The sequence below is a fragment of the Uloborus diversus genome, chromosome 4, assembly GCF_026930045.1.
Source record: "Uloborus diversus isolate 005 chromosome 4, Udiv.v.3.1, whole genome shotgun sequence".
In the NCBI taxonomy this organism is placed as follows: Eukaryota; Metazoa; Arthropoda; class Arachnida; order Araneae; family Uloboridae; genus Uloborus; species Uloborus diversus.
In genome coordinates this window covers 2,135,156-2,157,622 of record NC_072734.1, presented here as the reverse complement: position 1 = coordinate 2,157,622, position 22,467 = coordinate 2,135,156, and the positions used below count along the sequence as shown (strand labels likewise).

General features: G+C 32.2%; 2 protein-coding genes across 3 annotated transcripts in view; one reads left to right on the top strand and one right to left on the bottom strand.

The window, feature by feature from the left end:
- Positions 1-20,759, bottom strand: part of LOC129220258 (cysteine and glycine-rich protein 1-like) — a 96,813-nt gene extending 76,054 nt beyond the window's left edge. Inside the window, exon 1 of one of the 2 annotated variants that reach the window (XM_054854637.1) lies at positions 20,648-20,759. The gene's annotated coding sequence lies outside the window, so the exon portion shown is untranslated. Of the gene's footprint in view, positions 1-10,974; positions 11,006-20,647 lie in introns of those variants that run through there. The other variant, XM_054854638.1, reaches the window with a different exon arrangement.
- A 492-nt stretch (positions 20,760-21,251) lies between these two features.
- LOC129219760 (palmitoyltransferase ZDHHC17-like) overlaps positions 21,252-22,467 on the top strand; it is a 38,330-nt gene continuing 37,114 nt past the window's right edge. The window contains 1 exon segment of the mRNA XM_054854053.1: positions 21,252-21,308. Within this exon segment, the coding sequence (XP_054710028.1) occupies positions 21,252-21,308 (57 nt within the window).

Genomic DNA, 22,467 nt, shown 5'->3' with positions numbered 1-22,467 from the left:
GGGGGGAAAATAAATCATAGGAATTCAAAGCAGTCAAATGAGAACAATACGCAATATGATTGCTCAAAAAAATTAAAAAAAAAAAGAATTAGTTTGAATTTTGAAATCTTGAATTCAAATTATGTGAAAATATTTCTGCGGCACGCTCTTAGAGAAGTAAAATTCACTTTTGTGGAGTGAAATATACGCGAATTGTGAAAAATATAATAGTGATTAGAGAACTTTCTAAAGATAAAATGGAAGATGTCAAGGAAAAAGAAAATGTAGGGGAAATTCTCAAGAAAAGTGTTATTTTGCATCACGAACTTTTCCATTTTTCACCTTTTCACAATGATAGCAATTCGGCATTTTTTAGGAAGACAAGATATGTACTTTTGTTAAACTGTAAAAGTTCATAAAACATCTTAATTTCTTTTAGAGACATTGAGGGTTCAATTTGTTGATCTGACAAAAGTGTCATCATGCAATTTTTTTTTAGTATTCTTTAGTTTTGATTCATTAATCAATTTATTAATTAATAAATCATTAAATTTATTATTTAAAATCAAAATTAATCGACAAAAAATGCTAAAATAAGGAAAATTTTTAATAGTACTCATCAACTAATTTTCTTTTAATGAGTTTCAATTAAACTTTTGGAATAAAATCGGAGAATTTGAAAAAAATTACTTTCAAAAAAATCAAGCATCTAAATATTAGAAATAAAGTACTTATATAATGTCATTTTATCTTTAGTTTATCATTACCAACCACATATTTATAAATTTTGAGCTGGATGGTAAACACATGGATGGTAACGCGCATTTCACCTGATAAGACATAAAATATGACGATTTTCGCAAAAATCCTTATATATTATTTCTGTAGCCTGTTTTTGGTTTCTACGCCAGATTTTCCTCAATTCTTGGTCGATTTCTTTGATTTACGCCTTATTTTAAAACTTATGGTGCTGGCTACTGACGAAAAATAGACCCACGGTTTAAAAATTGTTTTTTTCAGCCGAAAAACCTGTTTTAAAGAACCAGAATGAGGTTTTCGGTTAAACTTATAACTTTAATTTGCGCTATGATCGACAGAGCTGAATAGCTTGATCGGCAGAGCGCTCTCTTCGTAACCAGGAGAATGCGTGTTCGGGCCCACGTCCGGACAATCTGCAACAAAAAATTAGAGAAATATCGCGCATTACATGAACAATATGAGGGAATACATGAGGTAGAAACGCTCCTAGCTGTAATGATAACTAGATGCGACACAGAGCTAAATTGATACTCAATTGTAAGGTTTTTTTTTTTTTTTTTTTTAAGCTTTGGCTCCGGGAAGAAAATTAAAGCATAATGTGAGCGAAAATATAAGTATCAGGTTTAAGATTTCAGACTACATTGGAATTGTTTTTTGTTCAGTAAAATATTATAAATCGTATGTTGAAATATAGATTCTTCTAATGAGTTTTTGACTCTTTGTACAAGTAAAAAAAATACTACCTCAATTTAAAGGGTAATATATATATTTTTCTTCTTTTTGCAAAAAAACAAATAGCGTACCACATTTTTACTACAATTGAAAAGCTACGCTTAAAAAAGAACTTAGTTCAAATTATTTTGTATTTTAACCGTGCTGTTAAATGATGAGCACGTGCTGCCATCTAAGTCATAACGGTTCAAACAGCCTGCGATAACAAATTGTAAAAATTTTTAAAAATGAAAACACTTCTCGGCAAGAAAAAAAAATTAAATTACCTGTGAGTTTTTTTTTTTTTTCGGTAGAGCGTTCGGCTATAAACTGTCTGAACTTCGGGCCAGTTCGGACTGTCCGACATAATAGCAAATTTACAGTAATATTACGCATTACATGTACTCATAACATACAACATATAACACACGTAATAAAATAAATGCAGTGAGAATGCTATTTGGTGTTTCGACTCTTTTATGCAGGCTACAGTTATCATTCAGATAAGTTGACTGCTAATCGAAGGGTGTTCTTCAATTTTTTTAAGCTTTGACTCCGTCCAGACCACTGAGCATAATGTAAGCATAAAAAAAAAGTATTGGATATACCTCAAGGGAATTCTTTTTGTGCAGAAAAACATTTTCATTGTATGCTGAAATGTAGATTTTTCTAATAACAGTGTTCGAACTTTTGTACAAATGAAATACATAAAAATTAATTTGAATTTTGACATCTTGAATTCAAATTATGTTTTTCGCAATCACGAGTGTGTGTATGTAGGCGTGTGTGTTTGTGTGTGGGAGGTATGTGTGTTGTGTGTCGGTGGTATGTGTATGTGTGTGTAGGCATGTGTGTTTGTGTCTGTGTGTTGGCATAAGTGTGTGGGTAGTTGTGTGTACGAATATATGTGGGGGGAGGGATGTGTATTATGTGTGTGTAGGCATATGTGTTTGTGTCTGTGTGCAGGCATGAATGTGTGGGTAGTTGTGTGTATGTTTTTGTGTGTGTGTGTGTATGTGTAGGTGTCTGTATGTATGCGTGTGTGTATGTTTTTGTGTGTGTGTATGTGTAGGTGTCTGTATGTATGCGTGTGTGTTTGTGTGTGCGTGTGTATATGTTTGTATGTGTGTATGTGTTTGTATATGTATGTAGGTGTATGTGTGTTCGTGTGTCTGTGTGTATGTGTGCGTGTATAGTTGTGTATGTATGCGCGTGTGTGTAGGACATGAATGCAACCTGGAGACGGCTTTCGCTATAGGAGTAGCATCGTGAGGAGCCGGTCGACGGTGATGGTGCGGAGGGTGGCGGTGGGAAAATAAAATGATGGGAGACCAAAAACAGTCAAATGAAAGCAATAAGCAATCGTGATTTCTCAAAAATACTACGCCACATTAAAACTACGAGTTTCAACCAGTAAATCTTGAATTATTCATTCGAATACGATATAAAACATTAAAATTATTATCAACTTCATTAGTAAAAAATCAATTCCTACTCCTCTGCTTTCGGCTGGAAAAAAAAAACATTTTGTCTACGTTTGAAAAATTACACTTAAAAAACGGACTCAGTTCAACTGGTTTTGGTTTGAATTTTTAGTGTTCGATTAAAAGAAAAACATGTGCGGGCATTTAAGCCGTAACGGTTAAAGAAGCCTGCTATGCGAAATTGTTGAATATTCAAAAATAAAAACACTTATTTTTTCAACCGAATTTATTACTTTTCTAAAATGTTTGTTTCAATCGCTACGTGTGAGATCTTTCTCATTCTTTAATCAAATTCCATTTCTTACATATAATTTTAAATCGTATCATGCTGGCTAATGTCAAAACATAAACGCATGATCGTATTATATTTTTTCGGCGAAAAACTTTTTTACTGTGTTTTATTACGCATTCCTTCAATGAATAGCATTCGAAAAGGAAGGCACAGCTGCTAGGTTTGTTGGAACGTCGTACTGTTAATCAGAATGGCGCCAGTTCGAATCCGTGCCACTAAATATCTCTTTAATGTTTCTTTTTTTTCCGTCAGATGCTCACATGGGCAGGACTGTATTTGCCACAACCTGTTTTTTCACATGTAAAATTACTGATTTTTCACGTGTCACTCAGCCACACTTTTAATGATATTTATATTTGCATTGAAAATACGTACAACCAAGAGGGGAGCGATGATCAAATTATCCCAACGTTGTATTTAACGAGGTTTTGTTACTGATGTCTTCAAATTACTTGCCTTCTCTTGTGCGCTTACTTTTTTTCCGTTTACTTTTTTCGGTTTTTCTTCATAATATTCTTTCTTTGAAATTTTTAAAGAGCGAAATGCCTTATGAAACGATTCGAAGTACAGTGCGGAGTTCCGCACGGGTCGACTAGTTTAACCTATTTTGAACAAAGGTTCACTTACTATTGAGCGTAAAATGAATAAAATTGCACAAAATGTTAAAAGTAAATTATTAGTAAGGATGATAAAGACAGCCGTAATTATTTTCTGTTTACTTTGTCATTAAATACACCAAATTCGGAAGTGCATAGAAAGTTGTACAGGTAAGATTCTTATTTTATTTATAAACTTATGATGGCTGCTGCTAAAACTTTGGGAATCTCTTTGTCTATCCCAGGATAATGTAAATCATTTATCATGTGCACTTATGAATTCCCTTCGGGGCCCCTCATAATTGTGACATGGTAAATTCGCTTATGGAAGAATGGATATAAGTTCTCTTTAAGAAGAGTTTTTCAAATTAACAAGCATTATGCTTTTATTTTTATTTGTTTTTAAAATGCATGTATTGTTCGTATAATCGTAATGCTATGCATAATTCTTTAAGGGATTACAGTACCTCAAAAATGATGAAACGATCAAAAAAAATTTTATTGCTTATTTCAAAACTAAAAACTATTCTGAGCACAGAGGAAAAGTTTTATTGCTTTAGTTCAAATATTTAAAAAGTTATGAGTGGTTTTAGGATTCTCGCTATGTGTTCTTATGCAAAAGAAAAATTTTAAATTGCTTTTTCTCGATGATATTTTTTTTTTTTTGTGTTTCCCTGTCATTAGAATCCCTAAGGATTTTTTTCTATTAAAGATACAGCTTTAAAGTAATACTTTTTACAATTAGGATAACATATGAGACAGTGCACTGGATAAGTATTTTATAAATTACTCAAATGTTTAAAGCATGTTAAACCTTTAAAAAACAAATTTTTTTTAAAAAAACTTTGATTTTTTTTTACATAATTAATCGCAGAAAATTTTCTAATAAACCCATAAGCAAATGAATGCACAAATTTTTAAAGATGATTATCGTGATCGTTTAGCAAAATACTTTTTTAAAATTAGTGCAAAAATAAAAAAGCCTTAGAGATTTTAAAAAATTGAAATTTTCTTCAATTTTTTGAATTTTTAAAAAAAGGAGGCAATATTTTTAAATTTTGAAAATAAATTATTGATTACGAAATAAGTGTGCATGTTATGGTTTAAAAAAATATAAAATTCACTTAAATTAAAAAAAAATGTCTGAAAGGTACTGTGACCCCTTGAGTAGTTTGGGACCCCAGGCCCAGGTCTAGTCAGCCTGTGCGGTAATCAGTCCCTGCACCTAGCAATGATGTAGGGTAATTCCATATCAAATCAACCAATGGTCAAAACGTCATGTCTTTAGATTTTGCTCATTTTTTGTTCCAATGGACTATTACCACAACAGAGAAAATATACAAAGTTTTGGATTTTTTCACTCATTTGTTTTCGAGTTATAATATTTTAAAATTTTGACGAAGTTGAAAATTTTTCCTGACACGTTTTCTTTAAATGGCCGTAATTAAAAACCTATTTGACTCAAAGAGTTAAAACTGGTAGTGTTTTGTTCTGTATCTAATAAGGTTTTATAACATATATGACATGACCTAGTTCTACATTTTTCTTTTTTTTAACATTTTTTTGAAAAAAAAATTTTTTAATTTAAAAAAACTCAAAATCGAAATTTTTAATTTTTTTGAAAAAAATTTATGTTATTAAGTCTTACTTTAGCAACATTTATGCAAAATTTCATGATGGCATTATTGTGGTATCATAAGAAAAAAAAATATTTCCTCTTTCAACATCTTTATTCATGTAACAATTCATGCTGCTTGATCAGCTGGATGATCCAAAGGGGGTGGAGGGATGCCAAAGACTGCAATTAAGATTTTTAAAGGGATGTTTAAGGGGCATTTTTCTCTGTAAAGAGGTTTCATTCCTGTGGGGGGGGGGGGGCTGTACAGTATTTGAGGAGGTTTTATTGGCACCCTTGGCTTGATTCCTTTATATATATACAGATGTTTATTTATACAGATATATATATATATATATATATATGTATATGTATGTATGTATGAAGGTTTTTTTAAATAGCCAAGAATTAAAATTTATTAACTGAAAATATATTAGTCTACTTATTGATGGCAAATGGTCCGTAATCGAAAGTGTTGAAATAATTCAGTAAAGCAAAGGTCTCCAATCAACATTTTTTTCAATCCTATGTTCATGGGTTGATACAGTAGAAGGGCTTGACCATCATGAGTCCTAGGAAGAATCAAAGGAGCTTCAGCACCTACATCCCTGCTACTCATCCCCTAAGTAGCCACTCTCACTCATCAGCTGCCTGCTGTAACGAACCCTTAGGCTTTCTTCTGGTGTAATATGAAACCCGTCTGCTTTCTCCCACTACAGAGGCATTGAAATCTTCAGTACTTTGTATGTTCTTGGACAGTGCACATTCTAAATTTTACTGCTTGCTTTCTTTGAGAATTTTTTTTCCAATTTTTATTGTTATTTTAATGTTAAATTTATGCATATTTTTGTTGTTAAGAGCCAACTTTCAGTTGAAAATGGATAAACAGTGGAGCATATTTTGCTGCAATCCATTTAAAAAGGAAGGACATTGGGTGAAAAAAGATCTAAGAACTGCAAGCTTGTGGGTGACAAAACTAACATATGGCATTGAAGAAGGAATGAAAATTTGTACTGTTTGTCGCATACAATTAAGTAAGCAAAAACATTCTTCAGTTCCTGAAACTGATGATATTATGAGTGAGTTCAGCAAAGATCCGAAACCAGGCTCTAGTACGTAGGATCCAGAGTTCATGAGCCCTCTTAATGGGGATGTACAGTTTGAAGAAATTGTGGGCTATATTGCTTGTGCCTATGACAGCAAATGGTGAATAGGATATGTAGTTTCAAAAGATCAGGTAGAAGAAGAAATCCAGGTTTCTTTCCTTCATCCTAGAGAACCATCATCATCATTCATTTATCCAAGAAAAGCAGACATTTTGACCATTCCTAAAAATTTTGTTCTGTGCAAATTACATCCTGTCAATGCTACAAGCAGAACATACCAAGTCTCGAAAGAGGAGATGGCAAAAGCAACTGAAGTCTTACATAAGAAGAAAGTATATCTATACTAGGACTTACAAATTGAGTTCTATAGTGTAGCAAAGTGAGTTAGCCACATCTCAAACTGCTTCTTAATGGGCTTAAAAAAATATTAAATTTTATATTGTAGCAATTAAATTATATATAAATAAAACTTAAATTTGCTTTTAAAATATGGCTGAAAAAGCTTCAATAACTTTTAAATTGAAGTTATCAAATTTAAATAAAATTTAGATTTTTTAATTCAATAATAAATTTTTTTTCACCTAAAAAATTGTTTGAACATGTTAATGTGCTTGCAATACTGCCAAGTACTTGTTTTTCTACGCAATAGTGCCGGTTTTAACTACTTTTCATTAGAACAAATGTTTTTTTTACAAATAAATTTAAAGCAACTGTTTGAAAGAGAAATTTTTTTTCTCCATGATACCACAAAAATGCCATCATGAAATTTTGAATTTATGTTGCTTTAAAAAGACTAAGTACCCTGTTTTTTTTTTTTTTTTTTTTTTTTTTTTTTTGAATTTTTACAAAAACTTTTTTTTTTAATGTTTTTTTTAGCTAGGTTTTGTTATATATTTTTTAAAACCTCCTAAAATATAACAAAACAGCACAAGTTTTAACCTTTTAAGTCAATTAGTTCTTTGATAATAGCCTTTTAAAGATTACTAAACAATGTAAAATTTATGATGCTTCCAGAGTTAAAAAAATTAATAACTTTGGAAAGAATTGTTGAAAAAATTTGAAACTTCAGATTTGTCATCATGGAGATGTGTATCATACACAGATAAAAAAATCATTACATTCTAAAACATTGACCTTAAAAATTTATTTTTTATTGGTCGATTTGACATGGAATGACCCATCAAAGCACTGTTGAAAGAGGAAAAAAAAATTTTCTGCATGATACCAAAAGAATGCCATCTTGAAATTTTGAACAAATGTTGCTAACAAAAGGCTAAGTAACATATATTTTTTTCAAGAAAATTAAAAATTTCGATTTTGAATTTTTACAAATTAAAAAAAAACTTTTTTATTAAAAAAATTATAATTTTTTTTTAGCAACTGGGCTTCGTTATATATTTTTGAAAACCTCATAAAAGACTGAACAAAACAGCACCAATTGTAGACTTCTAAGTCAAATAGTACTCTAATAATAACCCTCTTAAGATTTTAATCAATGCAAAATTTCGGATTCCTCCAAAATTTAAAAAATGCATAACTTTGCAAAGAATTGTTGAAAAAATTTGAAACTTCAGTTTTTTCATCCTGGAGGTAAGTATAATAAACAGACAAAAAATCATAACAATCCAAAACATTGACCTTCAAAATTTATTTTTTATTGGTTGATTTGATATGGAATGACCCTGTAGCCACTAGGCGTCTGTAGAAACTCTGGGGGTGGTAAGACGAAAATCCGCCAAAATCAATAAATATTAAAAACAACGAGCTAGACTTATTCTCATCAATCATGTAATCTGAAAAATCAAAGGGACATCAACTTCGGTCATGTAAAGTTAGTAAGCAATTCGAGAATTCTCAATTTAAAAAAAGAAAAAGCTTGCTATTCTGAGGTTATTTTGAGCCTGAGTCAAGAAATTGTAACTTTACTGAGAATTCCCCAAATACCATTTCGACTTTCATCATTTAACACGTTTGACATTCTGTATTAAATAAAAAAAAAAAAAAAAAAAAAAAAAAAAAACATTCACATACAGTAAAAAAAACACTCCTAACGGACACCCCTCTTATACGGACATTTCTTAATTCCCCGATTCCAACGCATATAACATTATTAAACCCCTGTACTGCGGACAACCTTCTATTGTGGACGAAAAAAATTGTCCAGGTTAGTGTCCGCATTAGAGGGATTTTATTGTACGTAATATTTTTTTTTTTGTAATTCCAGCTAATCTCCCCCCCCCCTCCAACGTATTAAAATTTTTATTTAAAGTTCAAAGTCTTAAAATATACAGTAGAACCTCTCAATAAGGGACACTAAAGGGACCAGACATTTTGTCCCTTATTTGGAGGTGGATGAATGATGCATGCCGTGTACTATGTAGTATAATATCACAATAAACATTAACTATTAACACTTATGATTAAATACTGAAAATGTTTCATATATGCTAAATAAAATTCACAATTATTCAAATTTCTAAATTTATATTATTTTATTAATAAAAATTTAATCAAAAATTTTGTAATGACAAAGTTTTTGTAGCACACAGAAATAATTTTGAAGTAATTCATTACATATATTTGCTTTACTTCATGTAATTTACAATGTAATACTATGTGAATTACGATTAATGTTCAAATTTTACGTTTTATATACAAAGCTAATTAGTTGCTGTGCACTCTGCATCGGCTTTGAATCTACTTGAATAAGTTGTTGAGAGGACAAATCATGCATGTTAATTTCAGCAAGTTTTTTATACAATACATTACTGGTTTCCTTCACAGATGTGTATGTCAAACTTACCTCAAATAATTTTTACAGGAAAAGTGACATTTTAATTCTAGTAAATTCATTATTTCTTATGCGCTTACGCATTATTTTTTGCATTTTTGGGCTTCGTGACTGTTCCTTAAACAGAGTGTCCCTTAATTAGAGGTAAATACATAGAAGTCCCTATTCAAAGGGACTGGGACCAGAAAAAATGTCCCTTAAATAGAGGTGTCCCTTATTCAGAGGTGTGCCTTAATGGAGGTTCTAGTGTACTAGACTAAATTTTCGAGACATTCCCCAGCGTTTTAATGCGCATGAAATACGCTTGTAGAGAACGCGTTAAAAATATCTCTGGTTACAAGTAATAGGGAAAATTTCAACTATCCTCTCAAAAATGTCAAGATTATTACTGCCGTAAAAAGATAAAGGGCAGTTATCTGCAATTTTTTCATCTTTTTGAATTTTCGTCATCTATCGTACTTCAGTTTTATTGTACAAGATTGGTTTTTAGATTGCTCCGAGAATAAAGCACGAAAAAAACGTTAAATCAACATTTCCTTATTGTTAGTATGGAATCTAAAAAACGCGTTTCTCCAAATATCTCCAACAATCATTTCTGCAAATACTGCTCTTTAAGGTAGATTAGTACTCCCCCACGGCAGATCAGTGTAGTGCATCTTTGAAACCAATAATTTATGCAGCAAAACGAAATCAGGCCGCCGCTAAGTTTAAATTTCGTTTTAAAATTTTAATATTGCACATTTCAAGATACATCCATCATTTCCAAAGAATAAATCTCATTTAAAAGAAAAGACAGCTATTATTATTATTTCCTTTATTTTTACTTTTCTTTTCCAAAATAAGACTTCCTGTCGAATGCGCTTCGCCTAAAAATTTTAATACAGTCGGACCTCCATATATCGAAGTAGCAAATTGCCGGAAAAAAAATCGATATATAGAAACGATCTTATTTTATCCTAAAAATATCCTAAAACAATAAATTAAAGCTAATTTTCGTGTATGAAACCTAATTTCTAATTTATACGAGCATTGGATTAAATGAAAGTTAATAATTAAAAAAATAACAGAAATTACATTTTTGCGCCTTTATACATCTTCATTCTTCGGCAATACAACTTGATCCGCAACATTAGGGGATTTTCGTTTTGACAAAGTAATCGAGAGAAAAGTAAAAAATCAATCTACTTAACTTGAATGATTTTTACTGAAGCTAAAAAGACTAGGAATGATAATCAACAGAACAAAAGAGATACATTGAAACTGATTTTACAATGTTACTGTTACAACTAAGATTTGAAATAAACTTGAGGGAATTTAAGAACTCCAGAACGAAACAACGACCTATCTACACACCCCTCAACCCCAGATTCCTTATGAGTTTCGTAGCAACCTTTAGTGAACATAATTTTTTCCTCTAACCTTCATTTCTCATAAGACAAAGTCTAAAGTAGAAAAAAAAAAATCTACGAATGTCTCGAAATTTTTTTCGATATATAGAGAGTTTTTCGAAACATAGAAACAATTTTTCTATGTAATGAACATTGAAATTTACTGGGATTTCGATATGTAGAAAATTTCGATATGTGGAAGTTCGATATATGGAGGTTCGACTTTACTCATGTTCCCAGCACAAATTCTTACCTCCCTTAAGGCTATCCGATTATAGTCCAACGCAGCGATGTTGATTCGAAACTAACAACTGAAAATGAACGTCGAAAAACCCGCGACATCCTTTTGACCTACTTCCTCCACTCGGAGAGAGCTCCACCTACGCGGTCATTTTTCAAGGCCAAAAATACTTTAAAAAAAAAAAGTAATCACTACTCATAGGCGAAGGGAAGGATATTATTGGCGCTAACAAAATTATGCAACAAATATTTATACAAACACTAGGGGGTTCCGACTCCTACTCCCTGCCGCTCACCAACCCTCGAAAATTGCTTCACGATCTTACTTGGATCGCGAAGATTTAAAACGTATTCAGATTAAACTACACGTTACGATTAGAACAAAATAAAAATCACCCCCCCCCCTTCCCGTAGAAAATAGAGTTTCAGTAAAGAGCTCATAGAATTTAGAAAAATATTAAAATCGCACTCGAACCCACCAGACAAAAAGAACTTGACAAAAATACGTATAAAAATATTTTTTAAAAACAAGTAATCAGGCCCTGGGAAGGGCCTGATTACTTGTTAATAATAAAAAAATATTTCACGAAAACGTAATGGGGTTTTTTCCTTCAGTCAAAAGTAGTACCTTTTGTCACTGAAATTGATAGAATAAGCAAAAAAATAAAAATAACATGGACAGAAAATACTTTCATTTTCCCATCAGTTATTTTTTAATTAATTTTTTAAAATGTCCGATTCTTCAAACAAGGCGTGGTCTTTATGACGTCACAAATGATGCACTTTGCCGCATCTTTCTACCGCATTTCCACGTTATGATAATCAAGAAGCGAATTACAATGGTGTCGTTTCCAAAATTTTAAAAGTACTTTTTTCTGAAAGAGCATGCTTAAAAACGTAGGATGTGACCATTTTTTAAATAATTTATTTAAGTTTAATATTTTTAAAAAATTACTTAAATCGTTGCGCTTTCATTGTTTACACTTCTGTCGTGTGACATCACAAATGATGAAGTGCCATTCAATGTTGCCATTCACAGAACAAAATATTTAATTCGCATCTTTACTCACGTGTATTGGCAACGATAGGGTTGATAGCAAACGTAGAGCGCAATTTTAATTCGCGTCTTGATTATCATAACGTGGAAACGTAGTAGAAAGATGCGCCAAATTGCATCATTCGTGACGTCATAAAGACCACGCCTTGTTTGAAAAATCGGACATTTTAACAAATTAATTAAAAAAAACTGTTGGAAAACTGTTAGTATTTTCTGGGTCCATGTATTTTTTTTTTTTTTTTTTTTTTTTTTTGCTCATTCTATCCATTTCAATGACTAAAAGTAGTACTTTTGACTGAAGGAAACCACCCCATTCCGCTCTATGCTTGCTATCAACCATATCGTTGCCAATACACGTGAGTAAAGATGCGAATTAAATATTTTGGACCGTGAATGGCAACACTGCACGGCATTTCATCATTTGCATATCATTTGTGATGTCATCGGCAGAAGCGATAAACGATGAAGAAGCACCGATTTAAGTTTTTTTTTTTAAATATTAAACTTAAAGGAATTATTTAAAAAAATGATCAGATTCTATGTTTTTAAGCATGCTCTTTCAGAAAAGAATACTTTTAAAATTTTGGAAACTACCTCATTGGGAAACGCACAAGATGCAGAGTACAACTTGCTTTCACTGCATTAACACTTCGCTAAAGGAGAAACACCTTTTACAGAATTCATTTATTTATTTTTTTAATTTATGATCGCTTCTCACAGATCTGATGGAAAGGTAGACATCCGGTCCCAAGACGGAAACGGATATGTCCATTAGGCTGTTAGCCAAGGGAACCAACTTTTACCTTGAAATTTACAAGCTAAAAGCTTATAGTTGTTTCAAAACTGTTCATTCACACAAGTTCCAGCCATTTTGCTCTTTTCAAAAATTGGATGTTCAGAAAAATTATTAGCAAATTTCAGAAAAGTATTATCACACCAAATGAGCTAAGAACATACTTTTTCCTTGAAAGAACGATTCACATAGGTTTTGTTCGTATTGAGAGCTTGCCAATTTTCCACGCTAAAAGTGGTCTCGATTCTTTCAGCTAACGAAAATTCCAAACGTAATTTCGCGTCATGAGAAGTTATGTACCTCCATCTAGTGGGAATCTGGGCGTCATATCTCTCAAGTGGTAATGACATCCGTCGATGGTGGCGCCACATGAAAAAAAGAGTTCCAGCTTCAGGGGAATGCAATATGCGAGGACGGAGCCAGAAATGCTTCAAGAAGGGGGTGGTTGAATGTTTAACTTGAAAGCCTTTTACTACGTATCTGATTACACATGCTTGGGGGAGGGGGGGGGCTGCGACAGTATTTTTATTTAAAACAACTAAAAAACACAGATTTTGCCAAGGGGACGCTCAAACGACTTTCTTTCCTTTTCCTTTGAAAGAACTATTCCAAAATGTAGTTTTAGAACTTTCATTTCGTAATAATTCGGGAGGAGGGGGATGTTTTGATACTCCCTCCTCCAACATCATCGAAAGTAGTCTAAAATTGCGCTTTTTGAGACTTCAGTTTCGAGAAATTACCGGAGGAAAGTTACTGAACACATTTTTTGTCCTCAAACGCTACCTGAGATGTCGGTAGTCACTTCTTTCTTCAACTTTTGCGAAATGTCAGGTTGAAGGCCTCCAAACGCCTCTTCCTAACATACAAAAAAATCGTCTAAAATTGTATTTTTAAGACTTTAATTCCGAAAAGTTTTCAGGGCGGAGAATGGAACACTATTCCTTTCCTTAACGTCATTAAAATGGATCTACAATTGCGTTTTAGAGCTTCCAATTCGGAAAAACTGCCTTTGATGGGTCCCTCAAGGGAGGGCTGACCGCCTCCATCGCCTCTCCCTTGTATCCGTCCTTGGCAATAGCTCTGCAAATTGTCTGTCAATACGCAACTCCATTAAAAACAATACTTTTAAATTTAGTAATATGCCTGAGCTAAAACCACCAAGGGTATAAAAATTGAGATTAGTATGCATTGGCATATTAAAGAATGATTTTTCAAGTGCTCATAATTTTCGTTGTGTGCTCAATTTGCAATGTGCTCGCAATTTTCTTGTAAAATTGCACAAGCTACATTATTCTTAGGAAAATTTGACGCATTTTCAAAAGTAATCGTTTACGTAACTCCTCTTTTTACTGCGTGAACTGGAGTTCAAAGAAACTCAAAATAAACGAGAAAAAAGGTAATAAACATGACAATAGGGAATATTAGGAAAATATTACTAAAGAAAACACAAGGAAAATGTAATAATTTCAACTGATTTCTTCCGCCTAGTTTCTCTTTGCATTTACGCGTATCATTTTTTTCCCCCTATCTCTCTTTCTCTTTAACACATAAACAACGATAAAAGACGCTCAGCTTTATCACGGAAGTGGAAATTGAGACGCTTTCTGTGATTGATCCCTGAAAACTAAACACCAAAACATCTGTCTAAGGATGCGGGTTACGATCAAGAGAGTGTTTCTCCTCTTTTCTAATAACTAGTTTTCCATTCATTTCTTGAATGAGCTTTTTTTTTTTTTTTTTTTTTTTTTTTAAATCTTTGAAGAAATCACATCTAACCAAACTTGACGTTCTAAACATAATAAAATTTGCAAGGTTCTACTCAGAAATGTTCCATTAGCTGGAGCACAAGTGATATTTATTTTCACAAAACGAATAAAGTAACAAAGCTTTAAGACAAACTTAAAGGAAATGACTAAAAACACGAGAACTAACTGACTATACTTTATTTGAGATTTTCATTCTTTATTTCATTTCAAAATGAATTATTGTTCATTAATTGAGGATATTTTCATGTGGAATATGTTTAAAGCTGTATTTATTCTCCTGAGAGCAATTTTTCAAAACCCGTTATTAGTAAAACAAATGAAAATGGGGGGGGGGATGATAGCTTAATAATAAAATTCCAATTTACAGCAAAAAGTTAATTATAATATAACATATTTAACCAAAAAATTGAAAAAAAAAAGGAATTATATTACAAACAGTTTTGAAAGAAAACAGTTGAAGTTATTCAGTTTTCAAAACTCTTTCTATTGAATTACTCCTGATGCTTTAATTTGAATTCGGAAAACTTTTTCGTTAATCTGAAATCTGATCGGGAAAATGTCAAAAAAAAAAAAAAAAAAAAGGAAGTTTTAAAGAATTGGTAAAAAAAATATTCAGAGGAAGAACTGCACAAGTGTGTTTTGGAGTCACAAGGAATCGTTTTTTTGATGCAGTAAACGTTTTGAGCTTCAGCTACTTTGCTTGAGGCAAAATGAGATTCAAAAACTAGTTTAAAATCTCAGAAGATTGTTAATTCAGAAACCTATATATCACAAATAATGGCTAATTTAGGGTAGTCTAGCTGAAATTCAAAACTTTATAAATTTACAAAAATTAACTCATTGAAACAAAGGTTAAAACAATGTCTTTTTGCTTCTAAAATTTGGCAGAAAAGAAGGATTGTACTTTTATTTCTAATTAAAACCTCAGTCTAATACTTCTATTTGACTTACTCTATTTTCCTTTAACTTATTTTCTTCAAGCTACAATTTTGAATAATCAAACATTTTGCTTCACATTTTGTGTTCAAATTATTAAAAGTTGAGTGTATAGGGAAAAAATCTTATTTTTGTTTTTTCTTTTAAGTTTGTCCACACACCAAAATTTAAGTTTTACTTTTATTTCAAAGAATACTTTTGATTCATGTCAGATTTAATGAGGTTTAATGGACTGAAGTCTCATGCGTACTAAGTAACAGCTACTACATATAATATGTACATATAATAGAATATTATTCTATGAAGACATCTTTGTAGAGGAAGGTGGGGTACCTCGGACCCTTTTTTCACTTTTCAATTTTTAATTTCATAATTATTTGCCAAATCTAACTGCAAATACCTATAGTTAAAACTTTATGATTTTTTAAACAACATATAATTATCTTAAAAATTTTTTTAACTTATTTTAATTACATTTTAAAAGAAAAACAGAAGAATGCAATTAGTGCCGAGGTACACCACCAGTGGTGTACCTTGGGTCTTGGGATGGTGTACCTTGGACCAATGATTAACAGATAAAAAAACATGATTTTCAGTAAGAACATCACTATTTATGAATCCGTAAACCACACATAAATTTAGAAATACATATTTTATTTCTTTCAAAGATAAATAAAAATTTAGATATTATTATATTGTTACGTTGCACTTTTTAAATAAAATAACAAGATCCTCTAGCTTCTGAAAACCATACTCAAGATTATTATTTTAAGCTACACTTATTTCTAACCATGATTGTAATTGGATACGTCAATTCCAAATGTTAACTTCTCGAGCTGCCTTTCAGACCCACCGGATAGTATTGGGTGTTTTAGCTTGAATATGATATGCTTTTTGTCAACTTCATAAATAGTAGGATCTTCTCTTGTGAACTTCTGACAGTTTGGATCTTTTTTTCAGATATTTAACTTCATATCCCATCATCAGCAATAGAAATAATCTCTGCAAGAAAATATTTGATAGTCTTCTTGCTAGCAAATTTCACCAATTAAAAAACACCAATCTAAATATTGAAGTTGTCTGGATCTTCTAGCCCATTAAAATCTTCCTCTGAAACATCGAATTCCTCATATAAATCTTCAATATTCTCCAGTTCATACTCTGGAATAATCAAGTTTTCTCTTAGTTGGCCTGGTAGGGGGTTTTACTGTCTTAGTTTGCTTTACTTTTTTCATTGCCTTGTTAGCCTTTTCTATTTCAAGAAGCTCTTCCTCGGGTGTATCGGTCAAAATACAAGATTTTCTTTTAGGTCTTCCCCTACAGAATTGTTTTCTCGGTAGTGCCTTAGGATATAGCCTTATTTCTTTAGGAGTGACAATGCTTGGCAAAGAAGTACCCACTTTAGCTTCAGATATTGACACACCAGCAACATCATAAAGTAAAAACCCAGTTAAACCATCACCCAGTAAAATTTTAGGAGTTGTAATGGCTATGCAGAGGTGTGTATCTTGGACCAGTCCAAGGTACACCACTTGTATTGGGTTCGAGGTACACCACTTGGTTATAAAAAACAGTAGCTGACCATAATGTTACTGGTAGGTCTAACCTTGTTTCAAGCACATGGTGTTACGGTTAGAACATGACTGTATAATGCATGGCCTTCATTTCAGAATAAACAATATATGTTTCATAATAAAAATACATAAATGTATCTGGAAAAACTTACTTTTGAATGGTGGATTTCCTTTTTTAATAATACACTTCAATCAGATTAGCATTCAACAAAACAAAAAGGTATGCACTGAGACCTTTAGTGGCAAATACTTTAACTACCCATGTTACTATTCAACTATTTCAATGAGCAGAGCTACAATCAGCCTAGGTTCAAGGTACACATATGTCCGAGGTATACCACTTACCCCTACATTCATGAAACATTTAATTTACAAACAAACTCAGCATTAAGAAAAGTGGAGAAACTTTTGCATTTTTTTCTACATTTTATGCAAAACATTAGCCTACACCCTTATATTGGCTGAGTGTTACAGAAATAGAGAATGCATTAAACACAAGGAAAAGAGGATTCCGCTTCACAGGTTTTGGAGAGGTTCATTAACGAAGTGTGAGCATGAAATCACAGAGTCATGCAAAGCAATATTGAGGTATAAATCTGAGGGCCGGTTTTTTCTCAAAATTGAAATCGGAAAAATTGTTTTGTGTCATCTTTGGAACCATTAAATGGGATCAGGAAGTATCACGAAATAAAATAAGTATATGAGTTAGTGGTTATAACACTTAAAAATCGCAGTGAATCTCAATATTGTTATATTTAGGTTAATTCTAAAGTAGCCAATAAAATTTGAAAGAGGAAATATTGGTAGTATCTGTACAAAGCTGTATACCGCCTAATTCTTCTCTCAATTTTTTTATTTAAATTTTACTGACTTCTTTAGAATTAACCTAAATATAATATTAAGATTAATTGCAATTTGTGAGTGCTGTAATCAAGAAATCATATATGCTTACAATATTTCTTACTTTTTAGCGCAAACCAAACAAAAATAATTAGTCTTTAGAACTTAAAAAACACTTTTCATTTATTATTTTATTTATTTTTTAAATGTTTCTTGTTTTTTTAGACTTTTCTACTCAAATGATGTCCCACACTGGTGCAATATAAAGAAAGTATAAACTTATACTTTTAATGCTTCTACAAGCATATTTCACACATATGAAAATGTGCCACAAGAATTTGGTCACACTTAGTTTCACTTTGTATTCATTATAAAAACTCACAATTGTGGAAAAAGAAAAAAAAAAGATAGAATTACAAAAATATTACATTTGAAAGTTTTGCTATTTTTTTAAATACAAATATCAAACATTTGAAGCCATGATAAAATTAAAACAGTACACATCACTTCTATCCCTCCCTTCTTCCATTTGATTCTTAGAAAGTCAGTTTTTTATGGCATTAATCAACTATGGTCTTCCTTGTTTTCATATACTTAACATTTCTCAAATGGTTCCTCAAAAAAGTGTCAAGAATCATTTCCACACAACGATGAAAATCCTAGCTACAGCCAGTCATTTAGGGAGGAGCTGAGTTTGAAAACCTAGGCTTTTGCATCAAATGGGCATGTTTTTTTTTTCTGATAAAATGTGCATTCAGTACATACAGGCCTGTCATCTGGAACTTTTCCGGGAGATGTATATTCAATAGGAATTTTTGTCAGAACACAGCAAAAATCATGCATACTTATATGTAAAATTAATTTTTCAAAGCCAGGGGGGCAATTGACCACAATTGGCTGGATGCCAATCTTTGGCATTGTTAAACAATTCATGAAACTGACGCGAGTTCTGAACCGCAAACCGGACCCGATTCCATCGCCAACGGACCTTTATCGAACTGTTTCCAACCCGGATTATGACTGGCTTGAGTATACATCTCTGGCCACCCCCATGAAAAAAACCTAAAATGGCAGGAAGGCCTATGTGTATCTCTGTTCATACTATAAATAATTTACAAAACATTTGTATATACCATCAACCATCATATTGCTTTTGATGGTTGATCATACCCCAACAATCATACTGCTTTTTGATCAGTATGTACTCAGGTGTTTTTACCTCTGACCCTCAAAGAGTTAGAGTGACAATTATATGTACCTTCTGCCCTTCAACATTAGTACAACATAAAACTGGTTCAGTAGGTGTTTAAAAAATCAAGTAGTCATTAGGGGGAAAAAAATTGAGATTTGTTATCCAGTGGAGAGATCAGAGCTTGATTTTGATCTAGGTAAATTCTCTGCATAAGTAGTGATACAGACAGTGCAGGCTTTTTCTCTCATTGCAAATATTATGTACAGTAAAACCTGAATAGGGAAGTTTTCGATTTTTCAATTTTATTTTTATATGATAGAGTAACATGTATGAACATCATAGGTGAAAATAATTTTACGATACAACAAGTAGTTTTTTTTAAATTAATTTTTAAAGTTCAAGCGCTTGTGACGTCAAATGGCATAGGAAGTGATGTCATGCGCTCTTCCGATAGGGGAGAAGCTGAAGGTCACGCATTCGACTTCGAAGACGAAACGTAAAAGGCTTATCTCCTCGCATTTAACTCCTTGCGTTTCTGGAACATTAAACCTCTCATCCTCTCGTAAATATTCGAATATCACCATTGATGTTACTTGAGGAAGATTATTTAGATTGTGCTTTAACGAATCTGGCCTCCATAGTGTGTTCAAAAGGATTATTGAATTTCTAAAAAATAAAAATATCAGAGCGCTCAAAATGTCCCTAGCGAAAACAAGGGATCTTCGGCGGAAGGCTGTCCATTCGCGCCCTGTGACGTTTCAGAAGAGCGCACTTTTGCGCGTGGATTTTTAAAAATTCATTAAAAATCAACCATGGTGTTTTAAAATTCGGCGATGGTGAATTTTTTAGTTTTGAGGGTCAATTAACAATATCCAAAATATGAACATTTAATAGGTTGCAACTTCCCTATTAGATCTATATCATATAATTCAATCTCCATAAGTTGACCACCTGTTTAAGTTAACCACTAAAATAGAACACCGCAAGTGGCCAACTTACACCAGGTTTCACTAAACTAAGTTTTTTTTCTTGAAAAAATACATGTTAATGGAAAAAAAACCCATCCCTTTCAGTAATAAAATAATTTTAAGGATCAAAATTTACCAGGTAACTTTTTTGACAAGTACTCTATATTGATTTTTTGAAAAATACATATCGTTCAATAAATCTAATGTGATGAGGGGGGGGGGGGGTAGGAGAGATGAAGAACTCTCAAAAGGATTACGAAAAGCAAAGCACCTCCATATGTATGAAAGATACTAAACATGATTAAGGAAATTCCTAACCATACTGAAAATGATGCAGCATAGGTTTAAAAAAAATCACGGTTGTAATTTAAAAATTATATAAAAGTAAGATTTACATAGTTACAAATTATTGTATAACGTATGATCACCATTCAAGAAAAACATTTAGTGATGATGATGTAAGCTTCATTTGAACTGTTGTAGTATATATATTCATGCTAAAAATACATATACTACGAAATTATTCAAGTAGACAGATTTGAGATAAAGATACTACTTACAGAAAAATTTCCAATTATGTACTTCAAAGCAGAAAGAGAAATCAAAAAACTAACTCAATGTAAACTAAGAAACAACGATTCTTCTATCAGATGCGGGCACCTGCGATAAGCTAGCTACTCACTCATCAACAAATAACAAAATAAAATCAAAATTTAGCGTTTAAATGCTCTGCATGGTGGTTGCAGTTACTTCACATGTTTGAAGGACTAAAAACACACACTGGTTGCGTTCGACGAGCTCGACTGAGAGTGACCGGTTAGTTAATCACGTGACAGTTAATGATCACATGCTCCAATCAACCAATGAACTGCTTAGAATGGTAACCGTCGTGGTAACCGGTTGATCATGGAACGATTCGGTTAGTAACCAGTTACTTACCGGTTGACCAGTGAGTTTCGTCGAACGCAACCACTCACATTCAAGGCAAAGCACACACTCACATTCAAGGCTCAAAGGGAAAGTTTTCCTTGCAAATACATCACAGAAATTTTTCTGTTGAATAGATTAATTTAAACAAGATATTTTTCATTTCATGGCATGAAATGAGTTTTATGAAAATTGTAATGGCATCACAATAAAGATTAAGTTTATCAACTGTTCAAAATGGCGGACGAGCAAGATCCTTCATGTACACCGGTGTATTATCTCGGTGGAACGGAGGTATCAGAAATTTAAGTTTCCACTTTTTAGACGATATTTAAAATCTTTCACTGCCATAAAATTGGGATGAAGCTTTTTTCTTAAAATAGAGCTCGTTTCTGTCTATCAGAAATCACACAAATACAGTTCAACTTGAATTGCTGCTTTCAGCAAAACTTTTTTCGTGAAGCATAATTTATTATCTGACATATATATGAGTAAATTTTTCTTGAAAACCCATTCTTCATGGTCTCCGAAATATATTAAGTATATTTATTTATAAGACGTCTTGCAATAAATGTTTATATTAGCATTGCTCAATTAAGATGTCCGAGGACCCTTTGCGAAACACATTTTTGGGGCCCTAACCCCAATTGGCTAAAACACTTATAGCTTTCTGGAGGCCCTTAATGAGAGGAGACCATAGGCCACTACCAAATTGGCTCGTTCAGTAATCGGGTCGCTTTTCATTTGCATAGCTACTGAATTAAGATTACAAGATCAGGAGTAGATCCAGGTTTTATTTCTTGGGTCCGCATTTTGTGAAAAGTAAAATATTTTTGTTAACTTTCTTTATTTTTGTAAAAAGATATTTTTCATTAATGTGCCTTTTTTCTCCTGGCAAAACGTAATAGCAAAGCATTTTTAGTCGTCCTACTTCATTGAAAAGGCTGTAAGGAGTATAGGCTCTAATGAGTATAATAAGAGCAAATGATGTAATGTATAAAATAAAATGCTTGAAATTCTTAGATTTAATCTAAGATCTGAAAACAAATTTAATTGCCTGGTATCTGCCGTTTTTTTACGATGCAAAATTTTGTGAATACGTCCCCTTTTACGATGCAATGCTGAATTTTGTGGATGGGGCCGCTTTTAGGATGTGATATTTTGTGAAAGAGCCACAAAGGGGACCTAGTTTCGGCCTGTATCGACCCCTGGAGATAATTTTTCTTACCCTGTTTAAAAAGCTTCCGATTCTATTTAGCATTTGAAAAATATATTTTAAAATCTTTTTTCAGAAATTGTATTTTGTACACAGCATTGAATGATTTATTACTGCATAACTCGATTAAATTGAAAAATGTTAACAATTAAAAAACTGAAATTAATCCTTGCCCTATGGTGTATGTGATTGCATAAATTGGATAAGAAATGCAGTGAGTTCTAACAAAATGGAACC